Source organism: Stegostoma tigrinum, chromosome 9, assembly GCF_030684315.1.
Source record: "Stegostoma tigrinum isolate sSteTig4 chromosome 9, sSteTig4.hap1, whole genome shotgun sequence".
NCBI lineage: Eukaryota > Metazoa > Chordata > Chondrichthyes > Orectolobiformes > Stegostomatidae > Stegostoma > Stegostoma tigrinum.
This window is the reverse complement of record NC_081362.1, coordinates 38323962-38342997: the sequence shown is the minus strand read 5'-3', so window position 1 is coordinate 38342997 and position 19036 is coordinate 38323962. Positions and strand designations below refer to the sequence as shown.

General features: G+C 38.6%; 1 protein-coding gene across 4 annotated transcripts in view; it reads left to right on the top strand.

Annotated features, from left to right (window-relative positions):
• Nucleotides 1-19036, top strand: part of cnksr3 (cnksr family member 3) — a 201592-nt gene that overhangs the window by 95181 nt on the left and 87375 nt on the right. For all 4 annotated transcript variants that reach the window (XM_048535944.2, XM_048535943.2, XM_048535942.2 and 1 more), the window contains exon 2: nt 182-345. In XM_048535944.2, the coding sequence (XP_048391901.1) occupies nt 182-345 (164 nt within the window). The remainder of the gene's footprint in view (nt 1-181; nt 346-19036) is intronic.

The following is a 19036-nucleotide window of genomic DNA, read 5'->3' as shown; positions in this document are numbered from 1 at the left end:
TGAAATATTTTGATGTTTGACTGTTAAAGTTGCTATACAAATGCAAGTTGCTTGTTTATGTACATGTCATTAATGATCTTTTTTGAAAACTGATTTTTGAATCATCTTTTCAGCATGAATCATGTACTTTTGAAGATGAATAAATCTTATTAAAACTTTCATATATCTTGTCTTTGTGTAGGGCTGGATGATTGCTTACAGTGTTATGTTCGCAACTTTGAGCGAGAGAAGATAAATGGTGAGCAGCTCCTGCAGATTACTCACCAGGACCTTGAAGACTTGGGAGTAATTCGCATTGGTCACCAAGAACTGATACTAGAAGCTGTGGATCTGCTTTGTGCTTTGGTAGGGTTTTGATTTAGTTAAAATTGTTTGTCCCACTATAGCCAATTAATTGAGTTTCTTATTTTTAAAAATGTAATCTGTTTTGCTGTTAAGCTTAACCATATCTTTTTAATGTGTCATTTGTTGTTCTATCTATATGATTTTTAAAATTTGATATGAAAGGTTTTCACGATGCAAACTTATTTTTCTCAACTTGAGTACCATGTCTGATGATTTTTATTGGTGTAACTTCTAGAATAGCTTATCCAAAGGCTTGTGGATCCCCAGGGTACCAACTATTCAGAAAGATTCATTGGACTGAACTTTTTTCCTTGGGGGTGCGGGGAATGGAGAAAGGGCTGTGGGGGAAATCTGATAGAGGTCTTCAAAATTCAAGTGTTTTAGAGAGTATTAACCTATAGGTGTTTTCATTGCAGAGTTGTCCAAAAACGAGAGACTCTGGAAACAAAATAGTCAGTAATGAATTTAAAATGGAATTCAGGAGTGGCAAGAATGTGGGGTTTCTTACCACAAGGAATGGTGGCAGTGAATAGCCTTCATGCACTTAGTTGTAAACATGAAGTGAATCAGTGGGTTAAAAGAAATAGATTTTGCTGAATGTTGCATGAAACATAAAGACTATCATTGTTGTTGAGTGGGGTGGTTCTGTGCTGTAAAATTCTATGTATGTAAACCTGTTGTGACGCATACTCAAGCTGGGATTTGAACACTTGAAGTATTTTGTGTTTTTTGGATTGTAATGCTAACACATAGATTTTGTGGAAGAAAATTTTCAGCTTCAAAGCTGCTAGGCAGTGGGAGACTAGTTGAACACATCTTTCATAATCATAATGTAGGTGAGATGGTAAGAAAATTCCTAAACGTTTTAGATTTTTATAGTGGATGGGAAAGTACGTAAAGTACAGTTTTAAATTCTCAGCATCATGCCTTGAGTATTTATCTTAAATGTGGTACGAATGTCCCCATTTGCAACTTGATTCAAGCTCCCTTTTCTTGGACACAATGGATTATTGACCTCTTCCTCTCAGACAACAATACACGTTGCTTCCTGTTCCAATGACCTCAGTCAGTGCATCACTAATGCAGGCTTTAGGGTCATCGTTGTGGGCATCTTTCTTTCAGAGCACCGGAATGAGCAGCCAGCATTTAACATTGAACCATAATGGTTGTATTATTTATAATCAATAGAAATATTACAAGAAAGATTTGTATGAAGGGATTTATTTATTTGTCTTGTGACTTGCTAAGGTACTGAGCAAGAAATCAAGCCCGTGATCTCTGGAGAGTTCCAAAATGTGCAAATTTTGATTTTATTTTGAATACCTATTTATAATACAATAGTCTCCTTCAAAGAATCTTCACACCCTTTTTTGTTAAAATAAATAGTTAATAGGAATTTTGTTTTTCTCTGTTTTATGGAGTACCATGTTGTATAAACTTTTTAATCCAGAACAAGAAGGAAATATGAATTGCTAACTTTGCTTTGAATTCTCTTCCTTTTTCAGTTTTCCGTACACGTACAAATAGATGCAGAAAGAGACAAGATAAGGTAGAAATGTTATGGATGGGGGTAGTGGGGAAGAAGTGTCAAAGCACAGTTCTAGTACCAGTTTGGACCCCTCATGTCAATGTGTTGTGTTGTTTTCTTTCTTTTTCTTTTCAACTTTTTTTTACAACATGAAGTTTCAGGTACACCAACTCTCGAGTTGAGGAATTGCTTGTTTTCTTGTCACAAAAGGTCATTGGTCATTTCCCTTTTCCCTTTCAACAAGGGAACTCATGGAGAGCAGTTTAGAAAGAAATGGTGAATCAGAGCATACTGGAATATTTTCTTTTGTTGCTTCTCTACACGGGAGGGAGATAGAAATTTACGGTTTTTGTTTTCTCATTTGCAGGCTGATTGTTTATTTTCTAAATAAACAACTGTCATTTTGTCTGGCATTCTCCCCTACTGCTTGAATAAGACAATGTTACAAATGTAATTCACAATGACTCTAGTAACTCATTTTTAAAAATTACAACATTATCATCCACAGCTGTTGGTTGAAAGCTGTATCTTTTCCCAAGTGGTCTTTACAGATGTATGTTGTCATGTTGTTATTCAAATAAAAGGCATAAATGAAATGAAAGAATACATTTGAACTTGGCATTTTCATGCCTCCTCTCTGCATACCCTGTTTGCCTGGCTCAGTTTTATTCTAGTAAATATAACAGTTTGCTTTGAGAAAAGCTTGTAACTTCAGTTGGTTCCTGGGTGAATGTGAAAAGATGAATATGGGGTGTGGTACTTATATAAACATCTTGGTGGTAAGCTTGTGCTGCCACAAATACACTTCAGGCCAAATAGGCTTGGGTGAGTCTATTATGAACTTTTCTGGCATTCAGAGCTCTGGTACCAATGGCACATCGAGTTTCTCCTCTTTTTGGAGGTTGTAGGATGCTTTCCATGTCTCTCTCCCCTCTGTAGTGTCTTGTGATAAGCACAGCAGGCCATGACATTTCTAGAATCCCTTCCAATTTCATATTGAAGGACGTCTCTGAATCTATCAAGACAGCGGGACCTCATCTTGACCAATGCATTAGTTTGCTGCATTGATGGTGATGTGGTTCCCGTTGTACCTCTACTGTATCTTTTGAGTTTATCACTGAGTCAGCAGCTGGGTCTTGACTGGCTATCCTCTGCCTTCCAGGGCACTACCCCTGGAGGCTATTTGTTAGAGAGAACATGGGTGGATCCTAATGTCAGATAAAACAGTCACAGTGGCACTCTCAATGCCTGATGCGGACCCATACGTGATGATCTTGTGGCCCCATAAACAAGTTGAAGTCCTTTCAATTAACAAAGACAAATGATTCATCTGATGTGTAATCAGTAAACCTTTGGACTGATGGAAATTGTTTGGGGTCTTTGTGTGGATCAGTAGTAGAGTCCCTACACTTGGACCAGGAGGCTTGGGTTGAAGTCCCACATGCGGTTGATTAGAAAAATAGAACATAGAACATAAAACATAGAACAGTACAGCACAGAACAGGCCCTTCAGCCCACAATGTTGTGCCGACCATTGATCCTCATGTATGCACCCTCAAATTTCTGTGACCATATACATGTCCAGCAGTCTCTTAAATGACCCCAATGACCTTGCTTCCACAACTGCTGCTGGCAACGCATTCCATGCTCTCACAACTCTCTGCGTAAAGAACCTGCCTCTGACATCCCCTCGATACTTTCCACCAACCAGCTTAAAACTATGACCCCTCGTGCTAGCCATTTCTGCCCTGGGAAATAGTCTCTGGCTATCAACTCTATCTATGCCTCTCATTATCTTGTATACCTCAATTAGGTCCCCTCTCCTCCTCCTTTTCTCCAATGAAAAGAGACCGAGCTCAGTCAACCTCTCTTCATAAGATAAGCCCTCCAGTCCAGGCAGCATCCTGGTAAACCTCCTCTGAACCCTCTCCAAAGCATCCACATCTTTCCTATAATAGGGCGCCCAGAATTGGACGCAGTATTCCAAGTGCGGTCTAACCAAAGTTTTATAGAGCTGCAACAAGATCTCACGACTCTTAAACTCAATCCCCCTGTTAATGAAAGCCAAAACACCATATGCTTTCTTAACAACCCTGTCCACTTGGGTGGCCATTTTAAGGGATCTATGTATCTGCACACCATTTCCTTTTTGTTTCAAAATTATGTAATGTCACCAGCCTTCTAGGTACAAATGCCTTCATTCATGTCAAAGTCAGTATCGTTGGAGACCCTGATGCACAAGATATCAGTGTTTTGAGTCAGTTATTACCCATGGCACATGTTGGCTGCAACCTCACCTTTTTCTGCTGCTGGACCTGACACCTTCCTACGCCATCAAAGTGGCTGTTGCTGATGCTGGAATTTTACTTTCAGAATACAGCAGCTGACAGCTGCTGAACATAATAACTTGCCTTCCCATGACTTTTCTACTCTACGAGGGACCTGTCACAATGTTGTTTGGCTCTGCATTTATGAAGGATCCCTGATGGGAATCTCCTGCTAGGAATGCAGAGCTGCTTGTTGTGTTTTTCTCTTTTTTTTTTAAAAAAGAAAGTGTAGGAGTCTGCAAGAGATTATGACTCTTCAGAAATCCTAGCCCTTTGCTTCCTTTGAATACCAACTCAATGTACATAAGTCCAATACTGCCAAAGGTGCAGTTCCTGTTGCTGTGGCTACTGGATTGGAGCAAGCTGCATTTCTTCCTACGTGTTCGAAGAATAGTGAAATATGCAGTTCCCATTTTGAATGCATGTCTTTGTAGGCAAGGTGTTGAAGTTGAGCACACAACTCTAGGACACCTGTTATTTGTGAAAAAAGTTGTTGTTGTCAGAAAACTATGCAATAACTGCAGTCAACAGCAGCCTTTCATTTTGACTTTCCTCAAGCTTGCTTATTTCAGTCATCGTACCTTTTGCGAGCCGGTCAGTTCTCACTGAGCAACAACTTCCCAAAGTGCACTTGTCTCTGTCAACCTGATGAGATGCAAAAATAGCATGGAACAGTGCATTGGGTTGGAAAGTCAATATAGAGTTCAAATAAATGTTTTAATTGTCTTAATTACTCTCCTGTCAGAATGAAGAGAGTGCAGTGGCAATCTCTGAATCTGTCGCAGCATTACCTATTTTCTCAATAGAGGAACTGACTCCTTGGATGCAAGCATGTCCATCTCGCCTTGCCAGGGAAAATTCAGCCCTTGTGTATATGGGAAAGAGAAGATTGTCCAATTCTTCCCATTACATAGAGCCATAGAAAGAGGTAGTATTGAAGGTTGTTAATTTTATTATGTGTGTGTTGGCACAAATTGACCAAGAGTAGCGCTACTACCTCCTGGGGTCTCCTTAAACCTGCCTTCCTTTGTTTAAAAGTGAAAACTTGGATAAACAATGCAATAGCCTCTGCCTCATGAGTTCTTTGTGACACAACATACTATCGAGTTTTGAGAAGATTTGTAGCTCAGGTTGAGGTTCTGGATGTGAGTTTGCTTGCTGAGCTGGAAGGTTCGTTTTCAGACGTTTCATTACCATTCTAGGTAATATCATCTGTGAGCCTCCGACAAAGCGCTGGTGTTATGTCCCGCTTTCTATTTATCTTAAGCTTCGTCGGAGGCTCACGGATGATATTACCTAGAATGGTAACGAAACGTCTGAAAACGAACCTTGCAGCTCAGCGAGCAAACTCACATCCAGAACAACATACCATGTTCCAGTAATTGTGTTTTAGGGCGAAAGTGTGCTTAATGTCTCTACTTTGAGTGAAAATGATAAATTGTCAATTCAGCCATCACTGAATCTCCAAAGGGCATAATCTTTCCCCATGGAGAAGTTTCACAACATTCTAAGACATTTTAATTAGCTTGAGTTTCAGTGAAGTAATCCCTGTACCCTTTTAATTCTTTGTTTGAACTCTAGTTACCTCTCCTTGGCATTTTCCTGGTGAATTTTTATGTTTTAGCTTTAAGGTTTTTCCAATATCAGCATAATTGCACATCTTGTACAAATTTGCCATTAGTACTTGACTCTTGTACTCTGCATCTATATATATCTCTTCAATGATGCAATTCTTTGTTTTCTATGAATATATTTTATATGGTATTCATTTTTCATTAAAAATGTCTAACTTGTAATTTATTTATTACCCAACTGATTTTCCTTAGAGAAAAATGAGCTCTAATAGTGTCTCATGCTATAATTTAACAAAATAAATATATTCTTGCAGTCTAATTATGCTGGTATAGAAGGTTCTAGTTATTAATGGTTTTCAGCTCCATTGGTCAAATGAGTGACTTTGAAAGATTGTAAAAAGCTTGTTCTTTGCATAAGTGCTGACATAATGTTTGAGAAGTTCATAGGACTTAGTGATGTATTCAATCTTTATTGCTTGAGGATTACTGGAGCTAATTTTGTTCAAGAACCAGGGCATCTACAGCTATCCTGCTAAAGTTGGTCTGTTTAGACATTTGTAGAGTCATAGAGATATACAGCACAGAAACATACCCTACGGTCCAACTGGTCCATGCTGACCAGGTATTCTAAATAAACCTAGTCCCACTGGCCAGCATTTCGCCCATATCCCCTTCCTATTCATATACCTATCCGATGCCTTTTAAAAATGTTGTATTTGTACCAACCTCCCCTCCTTCCTCGGGCAGCTCATTCCATACATGCACCCTCTGAATGAAAAAGTTGCGTCTTGGGTTCCTTTTTAAATATTTTCCCTCATCTTAAAGTTATGCCCTCCAGTTTTAGACTCCCTACCCTGGGGGAAAGATTTTCCTATTTACCCTAGCCATTCCCCTCATGATTTTAAAACCCTCTGTAAGGTCACCTCTCAGACTCTGAAACTCCAGGACAAATAGCCCCAGCATATTCAGACTCTCTTTCTCGCTATTCCTTGCCTGTTGGCAATCGTATCCTGAATTTCCGATAACTTCATTGCCTTACTGAGGGAAAGCTGTCACATTCTCCATCTGTTTGACCTGTATGTATGCATCATACTCTAGGCTTGATGAAACAATATTATGGGTTCTTCATTTGAAGATAAGGCTGTGAACAGATAATTCTTGCTAGGAAGCTAAGTATTGCTGACCTAATCTGTACCTTGCTGCTTTTGGATGGACTATTCTCCATTGGGTAGACATCACATCCTGTTAAGGTGTTTAATGATTGTCATTAGTTTAAGATATGCTACCATAAAAGTGCACATATTTTCAGAGCTACTATTTTGAAAGTCACTAAACTAAGGTCCCAGCTGCCTGATGTCTGTTTCAACATCAAATAGAACTCTTCAAGAATGAAAGCAGCAATGTCTTCTATTTATAAAGCATATTAAACATCTTAAAATATTCCAAAACACTTCACAGAAGCAATTAGAGTATAAGGACATGGGCAGCAGACACTTGAGGACACTACAACTGCAAGTACTGCTCCAAGTCTCTCTCTGTCCTAATTTGGAATTTGATTGCTGTTCAGTCACTATCACTAGATGAAGGTCTAGAAATATCTTCATAACAGCACAATGGGTCTACCTACACCCCCAAGGAAGGTAGGTTACCACCACTCGTATATTTAATGTTGGTGTAGCCTGCAATGTCCATATCACATGAATGGGAGAGAAAGTGGTGGTGAGGTGCAGACACAGGTGCTTTGAGGAAGTCCAGACCTCGATGCCTTAGCAGTTGAATGGTAGCCATCAACAGTGGAGGAATTGGAACTGGCAGTTATTGAGAGACTGGAATTGGAGGAGTGCACATGCAGGGTTTCTGGGACTGCAGAAGATTTCGAAGATTTTTGGGGATGAGGTTGGTTTCGCTATTGAGGGATTTGGAAAAAAGATTGTAAAATTTTCCTAGAAGAGCCTAGAGTTCTGCTTGTATCACAGCCAACATTTATACTGTAACTATTATGCTGAATGCAAAATATCTAGCCGTTTATCTGATTTGGTGGCTGAAAATTAAGAAAATGGATTTAAAAACTTGAGGTTATTGTGAGAACTTTGGCTATAAATACAGTTAGCACCTCGAACCTGACAAGAACTATGCACATTTAATCTGAGGTCCAAATCCTGTGGTAGACTGATGCTCTTCAGTAAACATATAATCCATCATTATAGGTAAAATGTTGCAATATAATGTGCTTACGTGAATGCTGTTGCCTCGCAACTGTGCCTGTTTTTCCTGCAACACTTCCTATTTTTTTCAGTTAGGTTTTCGTGCTGCAGTTTTAAGATGCTCTTATCAAAGTCACACCACTCCTCTGTATCTCCTGGTTGCAATCAATTATTGCTTTTAATTTCTTTGTAGCTGAAAACTTGAGCCAGATAACCTCCTTTATTTGTTTTGGGACTGTGCTCTCCTGTGTTCTTGCTGTTATGAGACCTGTTATATAAAAATTGATAACCAGCATTTCCAATTTGTTCAAAGAGCTGCAAGTAGATGTTTCCTGTGTTAACTAAACATTATTTTTGTACATAATTCATCACTTAAACTTCGGAATAAAGCTTTGTAACATAACATGAAAAACCTATCATATACTTGTTCTGTCACGCTTTAAATAGATGTTGAATTGTTCCAGAACAAGTCCTAAAGGCTTCTTAGTTCCCAAGGTATGACTTCTGATCTTTTCCTTTTCTTTCCTGGCCTTTTTGGATTTTTAACTTGAGATCTAGTCTTGCATAATGTGAATTTTCTTGGAGAACTTTCTCTCTAACTGAAGCTGGACAAGTTGTCTTCCAGTTCCATTTAATTCAGCATGAACTTGGTCATTATAACCAGACCCTGAGCTCCCACTATTTTCTTTCTCATTCTCTATTCGAGTCACTAAACTAAGGTCTTGGGGTGAATGGGACAAAGGGTGTGGGGAGAAAGCGGGATCAGGCTATTGAGTTGGACGATCAGTCATGATTGTGGTGAATGGCAGAGCAGGTTCGATGGCCCAAAAGGCCACCACCTGCTCCTGTCTTCTATGTTTGTGTATTCCCAATTTTCCCTGCTCTCATTCAGCTGTTCTTAAATTTCCCTCTTAATCTCAGGCTGGAACACACACTCATATCTCCTTTAAAACACTGATCAATAAACACAAGATCTAAAATGTATAAGTTTGCATCCTAGTATTTCTTTGTGGTCAGTCGAATATAGTTTGGTCATTGTCTGTGAAGCATTGTGGGGATTTTTGCCACAGTGCAGGTAACGTTATAAATGTGAATAGTCAAAAGGAAATGTTTAACTTTCTACTCATGCTATGTAGTAGGTTGTAGTTGACTTGCTAATATTTTCTCACAAGCAGTTGAGTGGTCTGTTCCATTACGTAATCAGCAAAGCCCAACCTTTTTACTATTGTGCGCTAATAGCTTTCTTTCACACATTCTCAAATCTCCACAATCTTTCCCACAAATATACAAAATCTTTAGTAGAATGGTGTACCTATTATAAAATCACTTGATATAATGCATTGCTTTATGTATTTAATGGGCTGAAATTTACTGACATTTTAGAAGACTGGGGCAAAGTTGTAATAATACAAGACAACAACTGCTAAAATAGCTACCATTTGCATCAAACGCCTTAAAAATTCTAAAGGCAGTGAAATGAGTTGGCCTATTCCTAAAACCCCATCGGTCACCTTAAATGACTGTGAATGGACCTTCTCCTGATTCATTTACATAACTTGTAGACAGTGATCTTTGTAATCCACAAGGATAGAAAATGATTTCTACATATTTAAATTGAAGACTGAGAATCAATTTGCAGGTACTATGATTGGTTAATTAGTCAATTAGCAAGAGTGGAATCATATTATGAGCCAACTAACTCCTCACATGTATTTAAGATACTGCTTTTCAGTAGGCCAAGGAGGAGGAGGAGGAGACACAGCAAAGCAGAATTCCTGAGTGAGCATATTCTGCCCAATTTTCCATCCAGTCTGCAAATTAAAGCCCTGCCTATTGTTTAGTCATCTGCATGCTGCAGGCATTTCTAGAAAAAATAACCCAGAAGCCACTGTTTCCAGAAGAATAGACAAGTTGTCCATCACTAGCTTTTTTTAAAAAATGTGTCAGCACTGAATCCAGAGACTTCTGAGTCCCGTCTGAAATCATACAAGTCATCGATCCACAAGATCCATTTGCCATTCATTTTTATTGGATGACTTTAAGACATTTTTGCCTGTCCTACCACTAACTTGTTTGAAGTCTTGAATTGATGCAGTATGGTCAGAGGATTTTTTTTTTGCTTTTGTGCAGATGCTAAATACAATAAATGCCCTTACAAGGAGACTAATCTGTGTCTTTTACAGTCATGACACTTAACAGTTAATCTCTGAATAGGCAATCAAATGTTATAAATAGCCAGCTATTATCAAATGAGGGAAAAAAGGGGTGGCACTTGATCCTCCCTCCCTTTCTTTCGCTTGCTCACTTGTTCACTCATCTCATTTTAACACTTCTGTATAATATGCACAGAGTTGTATTTAAAAAGGAAACCCAATGGCATAGTAGGATTCTCCAAGACTCTTGTTTTTGTTTTAAAATTCGCACTAATAACAAAATCTGAAAATTTCCTCAAATGCCTTCGTGCCCTTGATTGGCCTATGAAACAATGTGAACAAGGAACCAACATCACTTTTTTCCCATTATTATGGTGTTGCTTTGAAAACTGGCTAAGTTAGTGATTGAAACAAAGGACAAATATTCTGCATGCTGGCAATCTGATCTAACAAAAATGCTGGGTCTGAAAGATGAGAGACAGTTCACACTTCAGGTTAAGAAACACTTCTTTTTTTTTCCAGATCTGACGAAAGATGATGACCCAGGTGGCTTTGGGATAAACGTATTGAATAGTGAGAGTTCAGCAGGGCAACTTCATAATTTTTAACCTCCTTCCTGATCTTGGATGTGATAATAATCCTTGGAGATTTGGAACTTTCTTCTTTCTCTTAAAGGTTGAAAAGACTTTGTATTTCTGTCTCAACATGGAGGTGGAGTCATTGTATGTTTTTAAGGCAAGATAGTTAGACTCTCATTAAGTAAGAGAATTGAGGATTATCGGGGTCAATGAGAATGTGGAATTAGAAACAGAAACCGATTGGCCATTATTTTGTTAAATTGCAGAATATGCTTATTAGCTAATCGCCTACTTCTCATTAATTCTTATGCTTGTATGCCCTTGAAATGAGAGAGACCTTTTTCAGGTGGTTGACATTTTCTGGAGCTGCAAAAATGTAATGTAGCACTTTTTAAGCAAACTGGCAAAACAAAGGCATGTGTTTGGGGGGGTGTGATGAAGATGTTCTATGACTATGATTCTTGAGTTTGTGGCAGGAACTTTAGGTTGTAACCTGGCAGTGGTCCTCTGACGCAGCTTTTGGATGAGATATGCTAACGTGACACAAACTAAGGATTGGTACGGGGCCTTTGTGGTCTTGGTTCAGCAATTCACTGGATAAACCATTGCTGCAGAGCTCGGGCAATATGTATGCTTTTCCACCCTCGGATGAGGAAGGATTAGCCACCTCAATCAGACTATTGGGAAATCAAAACACGACTTGCCAGATTTGTGGTATATCTACCAGCTGCCCAGCCTCTCCCTGGAGAGGCAAGAAAGAAATGAGCTCATTTAGGAAAAAATGGCAAGCAAATGTCTAACAACTTAGCAGTGTGCAGGAGGATATAATCCATCACCAAATAAAACCTATGTTTTTAAGGCAAAGATAGTATTTTTTTGTACAGTAAAGGAATTAATGGTAATGATGAGCAGGTGGAAGTTGGAGCCGAGTCCACGAAAAATTCAGCCATGAGTTATTGAATGACAGAGCAGGCTGGACAGGTCTACTCCTACTCCTCCTTTTTTCTATGTTCTTGCATTGAAAATCTGAAACTAATACATGAAAATGCTAGAGAAACTTGGTAGGCCTTCACAGCACCTGTGGAGAGAGAAGTATAGTTCATGTTAAGAAGAGATATTGGACTGTGTGTTAATTCTGTTTCTTTCTGTGCAGATATTCTAGACCTTTGAGTTTTTCCAGTATTTTCTGTTTGTTACACCACCATCTCCATAACCATGCACTCACCCACATCTACTTTATAACTTTCAGGTTATTTATGTGAACAATTGGGGAAGTAGTATACTCAGCCACGATTTTGTGATAATATTTTGACTAAGTCCGAGAGTCACTGGTTCAAGCTCGACTGCGAAGACTTAAATGAATAATCCAGCTGACATTCCAATGCAGTGCTGAGGAAGTGCTGCAAATTTTGGTGATGCAAATTTTCTCAGATGAGGTGTTAAACTGATTCCTTGTTTTCCTCTACTAGATGTCCAACGTAAAATACTATCCAAAGAATGGCAGAAAGTTGTTCTTCATGTCCTGGTCAAATTTATTCCTCAACCAATGCCACTAAAGCCAATTACCTGGTTACTTACTTTATCATTATTCTGTTCATTAGAACTTGCTGTTATTCATTGCACAGTGGAGACTATGCTTTAACAATACTGTTCATTCTGATGTTTTTCATATCTTAATATGAAAAGAATTCTATAATTGCAAGTTAGAAGGTATTGAAGTATCGCCACCTCATCACACTTTAGTCATTGGCTGCAAAATGCTTTTAAACATTTGGAAATTTTAAGGATCAGAATTTAGTCCAATGTATCTTTAGACATCCATGCAAGTGCACTTTTCATATGCCTATGTAAACTGTTGGAACAGCTAACAACAAATAAAACCAATCGGGCATCCAATTAGAATATACCATGCCAGTAATACAATTTGTTCTCTCAACCAGATGCTTGAATTTGCTTATCTTTACTACACCAGTTGGGACCATTGGGATAAAATTGAGTGCAATGTGACCTGTGTGGAGAATTTCTTTTGAGATTGCTCCAGCCTGGAGCAGCAGCATAAATCTTGGACTTCCCTATCCTTTTTATTTTGTCATTTACTGAATTCTATGCAATATTCCTATCAATTCTGTTTGATTTGACCCTTGTTGGCAGAAGAAATGGATAAATATTTAATCTATTGGAAAATGCCTGTGGTTTTATGGAGCCTGGATATTTGAATTCAGGTTTGGCTTTTTTGTACCAACTAAATCTAGTGCATTTATTTTCAATGTTCTCTAGCCATGGTATTCATTTTGCAATTTGAGAAGAAAGTGTGCCATCACACACTCTAGGTTTATGCAGTTTTTCAAGTGATGTTCCAGGGAATTTGACAATGAATGGCACATGGATTCCAATCATCTTTGCCCCATCCCCACTGATCCCCAAAAAAAAAGGCATGGAGGCACCGGGTCGTGTTTCCTGACTTCTCGGTTGAACAAAATGAACTGATTCCATGCACTTTGTGAACACCTGTAATGCCCGAATTCCTTTCTCTTTATGTACAATATCCGTTCTTCAAATATGACACTTGTTCGGAGTGTCCCAAGGCTGTGAACAACACTTTGTCAAGCAGTTTCTTTTTAAACGTAGAGGAGTACTTTGCCACTCGATTCTATCTGCATTTTAACATTTCAGTATAGTGTATGTACCATGTCCTATGATCACACATTGTATATTTCAATAGAAATTGTAAACCTATCTCTCTTATCCCAGAAAGAATATTTGGGAGAGTTTTGAAGAAATGGGTATCTCTTGAGTATGTCTCAAAGGTATTCTGATCATGATATCATTTTAGTCGCAGGTCCCGCGATTTATACAGAGGTATCGTTTGAAGATGACATACTCTATTGGAAACACTATTCCCTATAAACTAGTGGCATAATGTTAGCTCAGATACGTATCTACCTGAGGAACGTAATATTTGGTAGTAATAAATGTGGTTTAGATTCTTCAATCCATACCCAGTACCTTGTTTAAGAGGAGATAATGCCATATTAGGTAAAACAGCCCGTGGAGTGAAAACCTGAACACTCACCATCAATGAACTCCCCAGTATTCCTTGCTGATTATTTGTATAGGCTTGTGGCCAAGATTGTCATCTGCAAGCTGATGAAATACTGCTGGAAATGTAATATTCTCCAATAAAATACAGCATTAGGAACTGCTGATCAATAGCAAATTAATGCAGAATGTGTGAAGGTTATTCTGTTACCGAGATTTAGTTCAGGCTATACTTACCAGCTGAAATACAGAATTTGTATTGACCAGATATGTGACGATGTTTGAAGGATATTCATTTAATAATGAAATTGCATACCAAAATCAGGCCATTATCAAAGATCATTTAATTAAAGTAATTAACAGCATGAATACCCATACAGCTAATTTGGTGTAAATTTACAAAAATTACAAAATGAATTTTGACTGCCTAAACCATTTGAACTAATGTGATTTGTTTAAGATTTCAGGACGAGTATATGGTGTTCCACTAAGCATATGAACATTACTTTTGATTTATGTTGCAGTTATTTGGATGGTAAATCTGTTGAATGTAGAAAGCATAAGCATATTTGAAGCAATTGGCTCTAGATCCACTGGAGTACAGTGTGGAGAGAATACTCGCTCCACAGAAAGAGGACAGCTAGTATGTATGACAGACTTATGGTTCTAGTTATGCAGGAGGAAGAAGTAACTATTACCTGATGCAGGGGTGATTCTACTACTCAAAATGGCTTGCATTATGATTTTACCGAAAGCAGTACTTCTTTTTCCACATGATTCCTAAATCAATTCCAATTTTTAGCCGTTTATTCTGTGTTGAATGATTTGACTTTAGCATGAAAAATAGTAATCATGGTTGAAGAAATATGATTGGTAGAGATTGTTTCCCACGGGAAAGCGGTTAATCAAATTTAATAAATGACCTAACAGATTCCACATGTAAGTTAAGAATTAAACTCAAATTAACTGATAAATCATACTTCAAATAAAGACCCAATTTTCACGTGATGCTGCAAAACTGCTTTATGTGTAACCATAAATATATACATCATTTGGCTACAGATGTGTGACATCATGCACAATTCCAAAGATCTGTAACTAAGCCTCTGGTCCACAGGTTTACACTCAATCAGTTTAGTACTCAAGTTTTCAGTCCGTTATATTTCTAGCCAAGTTTCATGGGCAAGGACATCATCCAACTAGTACACTCCTCCTGCAGTATCTACTTGGCGAGGTTCATGATCGTTTTGATGATGGCACAGATTTCTCAGAGGTTCCTTTTATCTGACTTCTATAAGAAACTTTGTTAAATGGTCTTGTTGGCCAAACTGAAGCATAGTCATAGAATTGTCACTTCACAATATTTGCTCTAACCCTGTTTTCGGTTTCCTGTCCTTTTTATATTGGTCAGAGTGCACTGCTTGATGGAAATCTAAATTCTATGTTATTTTCCTTCTGTAGTTTTTAAGTAGTTTCTGAAGTAGCGTATTAAGTTGCTGCTTGGTCTGCCTTGTCAGTCCTTGTCATAGGGCTTTTGTCCACAGAGCATCTGTCTTGTCTTGCTTCCTCTTGGTACAGCTTCTTAGTTTAGGAATATGGAACAGTACTTAAGATCTAATGGAATTACAACTAAACCACTTTTAAAATTGATGCAACCTCTTAAGTCCTATTCAAGCATTCTAAACATATTCAAAGATGAGAAAATTTCCTTCCTCTGAGCCGGAGTCAAAAGTCATAAATTTTCGATCTGAAATCACACCAACTTGAGTGCAGCCTCCTTTTTTTTGTGTTTTGAAAGGAATGAGATCCACAGTAGGCTACAAGATGTATTGCTTGCCCACTGATAACACTCTTAAGTAATCATTCATATCTCATCATAGGCTTCAATGTTTTGCTGGCTATCACATTGAAGCCCCGTGCTGTTTTGTCGACAAGTCTAATTGAAGCATTTTGAAGTCATTTAAACTTTGCTTAAAAATGTTAATCTTGACTGCCTTCTGTTCCCTAGATAGCATAGTAATTCTAAAACTGCATGATTCAATGGAGTAGAAATCGGATAAGTCATTTGGTGATTTGTATTGGTTCATGCTATTGTTGGTGGGCTTTGCACATTGGGCTATGGGCCGAGCCTGTTCCTTGCTTGCTATGATAACAGAAAAGCATTAGGTTGACTATTCATACTCCGAATAACACAGACTTAGTGATCAAAATCTAATTCTGTGGAATTTACAGGCCCTTTTTGGGCATTGAATTATTGACTACTGGTTTGTCTTGTTGCTGGTCTCAGTAAGTTAAGTTTCTCAGATCTTTTCAATTTGAAATTTATAAAATAAGTTCTGGGACATAGTTACAAGCATAGTAAATGTTACTATTTCTGATGCGAGTTGACGTTTCATGAACAGAAATTGTCTGGAAACGTTTGTTCTGTAACTTGTTCAGGTATGTGTTCACTGACTAGTTTATGTGGAATGAATTTTTCCTTTGCAATTATTAATCAATTTTGTATTTTAACACTGCCAGAGTAAAACAACTAAATAAAATAGGTACCCAGGAATAAGTTTTTAAACAACATTTTTCCACCTTGCAATCTGATTAGACCATAGACTTCTAAACCAGTTTACCAGCTTCAACTTTTTGGCTTTGGATTGAGTAGATTATTGAAATTCTGTCATGGTGCTGCCACTGTAGTTTTATATGGGTCCAAGGCTGATTCACTTTAAGCAGAGCTTTATATTTAACAGAGATGCTGATATAAGATGTACATCTGTTGTGGGAAAATGTTTGTGTAACTGGTGTTATGATACATGGTGCCTGCCATACTAAGTGGAGCACTGTGGTTGGAATGATTGGGATGAGAGCATCACTGGCTAGGCAGAATTTGTTCCCCATCCCTAACTACCCTTTGGGCAATTAAGAGTCAGCCCCATTGCTATGGATCTAGAGTCACATGTAGGCCATACCAGGTAAGGATGGCAAATCCTTCCCTAAAGGACATTAGTTAACCAGATGGGTTTTTCTGACAATTGACAATGAATTCACAGTCTTCATTAGATTGTTAATTCCAGATATTATTTGAATTCAAATTCCACTATCTGCAGTGATGGGATTTGAACCCAGGTCCCCAGAGCATTATCTGTGTCTCTGGATTAACAGTCCAGCGATAATACCACTAGGGCATTGCCTCTCCTTTGTAAGTAATAGAATAGTTAAGGCATAAGGGGCACATGCCTTTCAGTCAAGACATACATTATAAGAGTAAGAAGGTTGAATTGAGCTGTACAGGCCTTCAGTTCGACCACAGCTGGAATATTGTCTGCAATTCTGGTCGTCACACTGTAGGAAGGATGCAATTACACTGGACAGGGTGCAGAGAAGATTCACTCAAGATGTTGATTTGATTAATATATTGTCATGTATATTTTGTTACAAAATGCAGTGGAAAATGTTTTATAGTATCGCCACTCTCTGGCACCATCTTAAAACACAAAATAAACCAAAACACAGAATTTAAGGAAAACAAAGAAAAAGTTCAGTGTTACAGCCCTTCTTGTTAAGTGCTCTGCCATGGGCCTGGTGCACAGGCACGAGTCCCCTTCACCATGCTGCCATTGCTGGATTGAAAGTTGCCACTCTTCAGTGCCATCTGTCCTCCACAAAGGCCCTGGCTACTGTCTTCACTGGACCTCGCCAATGCATGTACACACCATCCCAAACAGTTGCTGAACACATTCATCAAGGCTCTCTATGTACATTCAACAAAAGAACATAAAATTTATACAAAAAACAAACTTGAAGTAGTAATTCTATTACATACAGGAGAAAGATTCGTCTGTATGATCCAGCAATAACGAGTTTTGAGAAGATTTGTAGCTCAGGTTGAGTTTCTGGATGTGAATTTGCTTACTGAGCTGGAAGGTTAGTTTTCAGACGTTTCATCACCATTCTAGGTAACATCATCAGTGAGCCTCCAACGACGCGCTGGTGTTATGTCCCGCTTTCTATTTATCTGTTTAGGTTTCCTTGTGTTGGTGATGTCATTTCCTGCATTGGTGATGTCATTTCCTTTTCTTTTTCTCCAGAGGATGGTAGATTGGCTCCAACTCAGTGTTTGTTGATGGAGTTCCGGTTGGAATGCCATGCTTCTAGGAATTCTCATGCGTGTCTCGGTTTGGCTTGTCCTAGGATGGATGCGCTAGATAAATAGAAAGCGGGACATTACACCAGCGCTTCACCGGAGGCTCACTGATGATGTTACCTAGAATGGTGACGAAACGTCTGAAAACTAACCCTCCAGCTCAGCAAGCAAACTCACATCCAGAGATCCAGCAAGACCTTGACAGGGACTTAAACCTCTGAAGATCCACTAGTCGCCAAGCCAAAGCTTCTTTTCAGTGGCACAACTTTAATTTGGTTTTCCCTGGCAAATTACTGTAATTCATGATTTATTTTTTACAGTTGATGACCCTGTAATTGAGCTGTAAACTCATCTCACTATTTCGTAATTATAAGAGTTTAAAGAACCCATTCTCAACAGCCTCTTAGGATGTCTGCATCTCTGACAGCCCCCACACTCTTCTGCTTCTGGAGCTCTTTTCTCCCTGATTTCCAAGGGTTCAATACTTCTCCTGAACTCCAATTACTTGGAAACAACTAATAACAGCCCACCTGCTGTTTATGGGTTTCTTCCTCTGCTCCAGCCTTTCTCATTCCCTATTGTTGTAAAACTCGAAAGCCAAGTCAGCAAGCACTTTAGCATATTGTCATGTCTTGAGGACGGCAGGCATGGCAAAAAAGGTTGGGGATAAAAAATTGAGTGAAGGAACAAAATATTTGTGGTTTGTTCTGAAGCTTCATAATTGGTAACTATTCCCATGCATTCGTATAGTTTTATTAACTAACTTTGCCTTATTGCTGTGTAGCTTTCCATTCTCCCTGCCTTCCCAGAGAAATCAGAGATGGCACCAAATCCAAACACGAAAGTTAGAGCAGTTACCTGATGCCATAGATCACTGCTTGCTGCTCTGGGTCATTATCTGGTTGTACAATCGCTACCATTTCCCAAAATGCTCCACATAAGTAGACATAGCCAAACCACCAGCCTTTTGACATCATCACGATGGGTGCTTTTGCACATCATTTCAGCCTTTCAGGACTTCTCTTTGGAACTCAGGAACACTTGTGCCCTGCATGCTACTGTCAAGGTGCTTTGTGCAGAGGGTAACACACCTGACACTAGAATCAATGCTTTGTGTTATGGATAATTTTGCTTTCTTAGTGCTGATTCACTT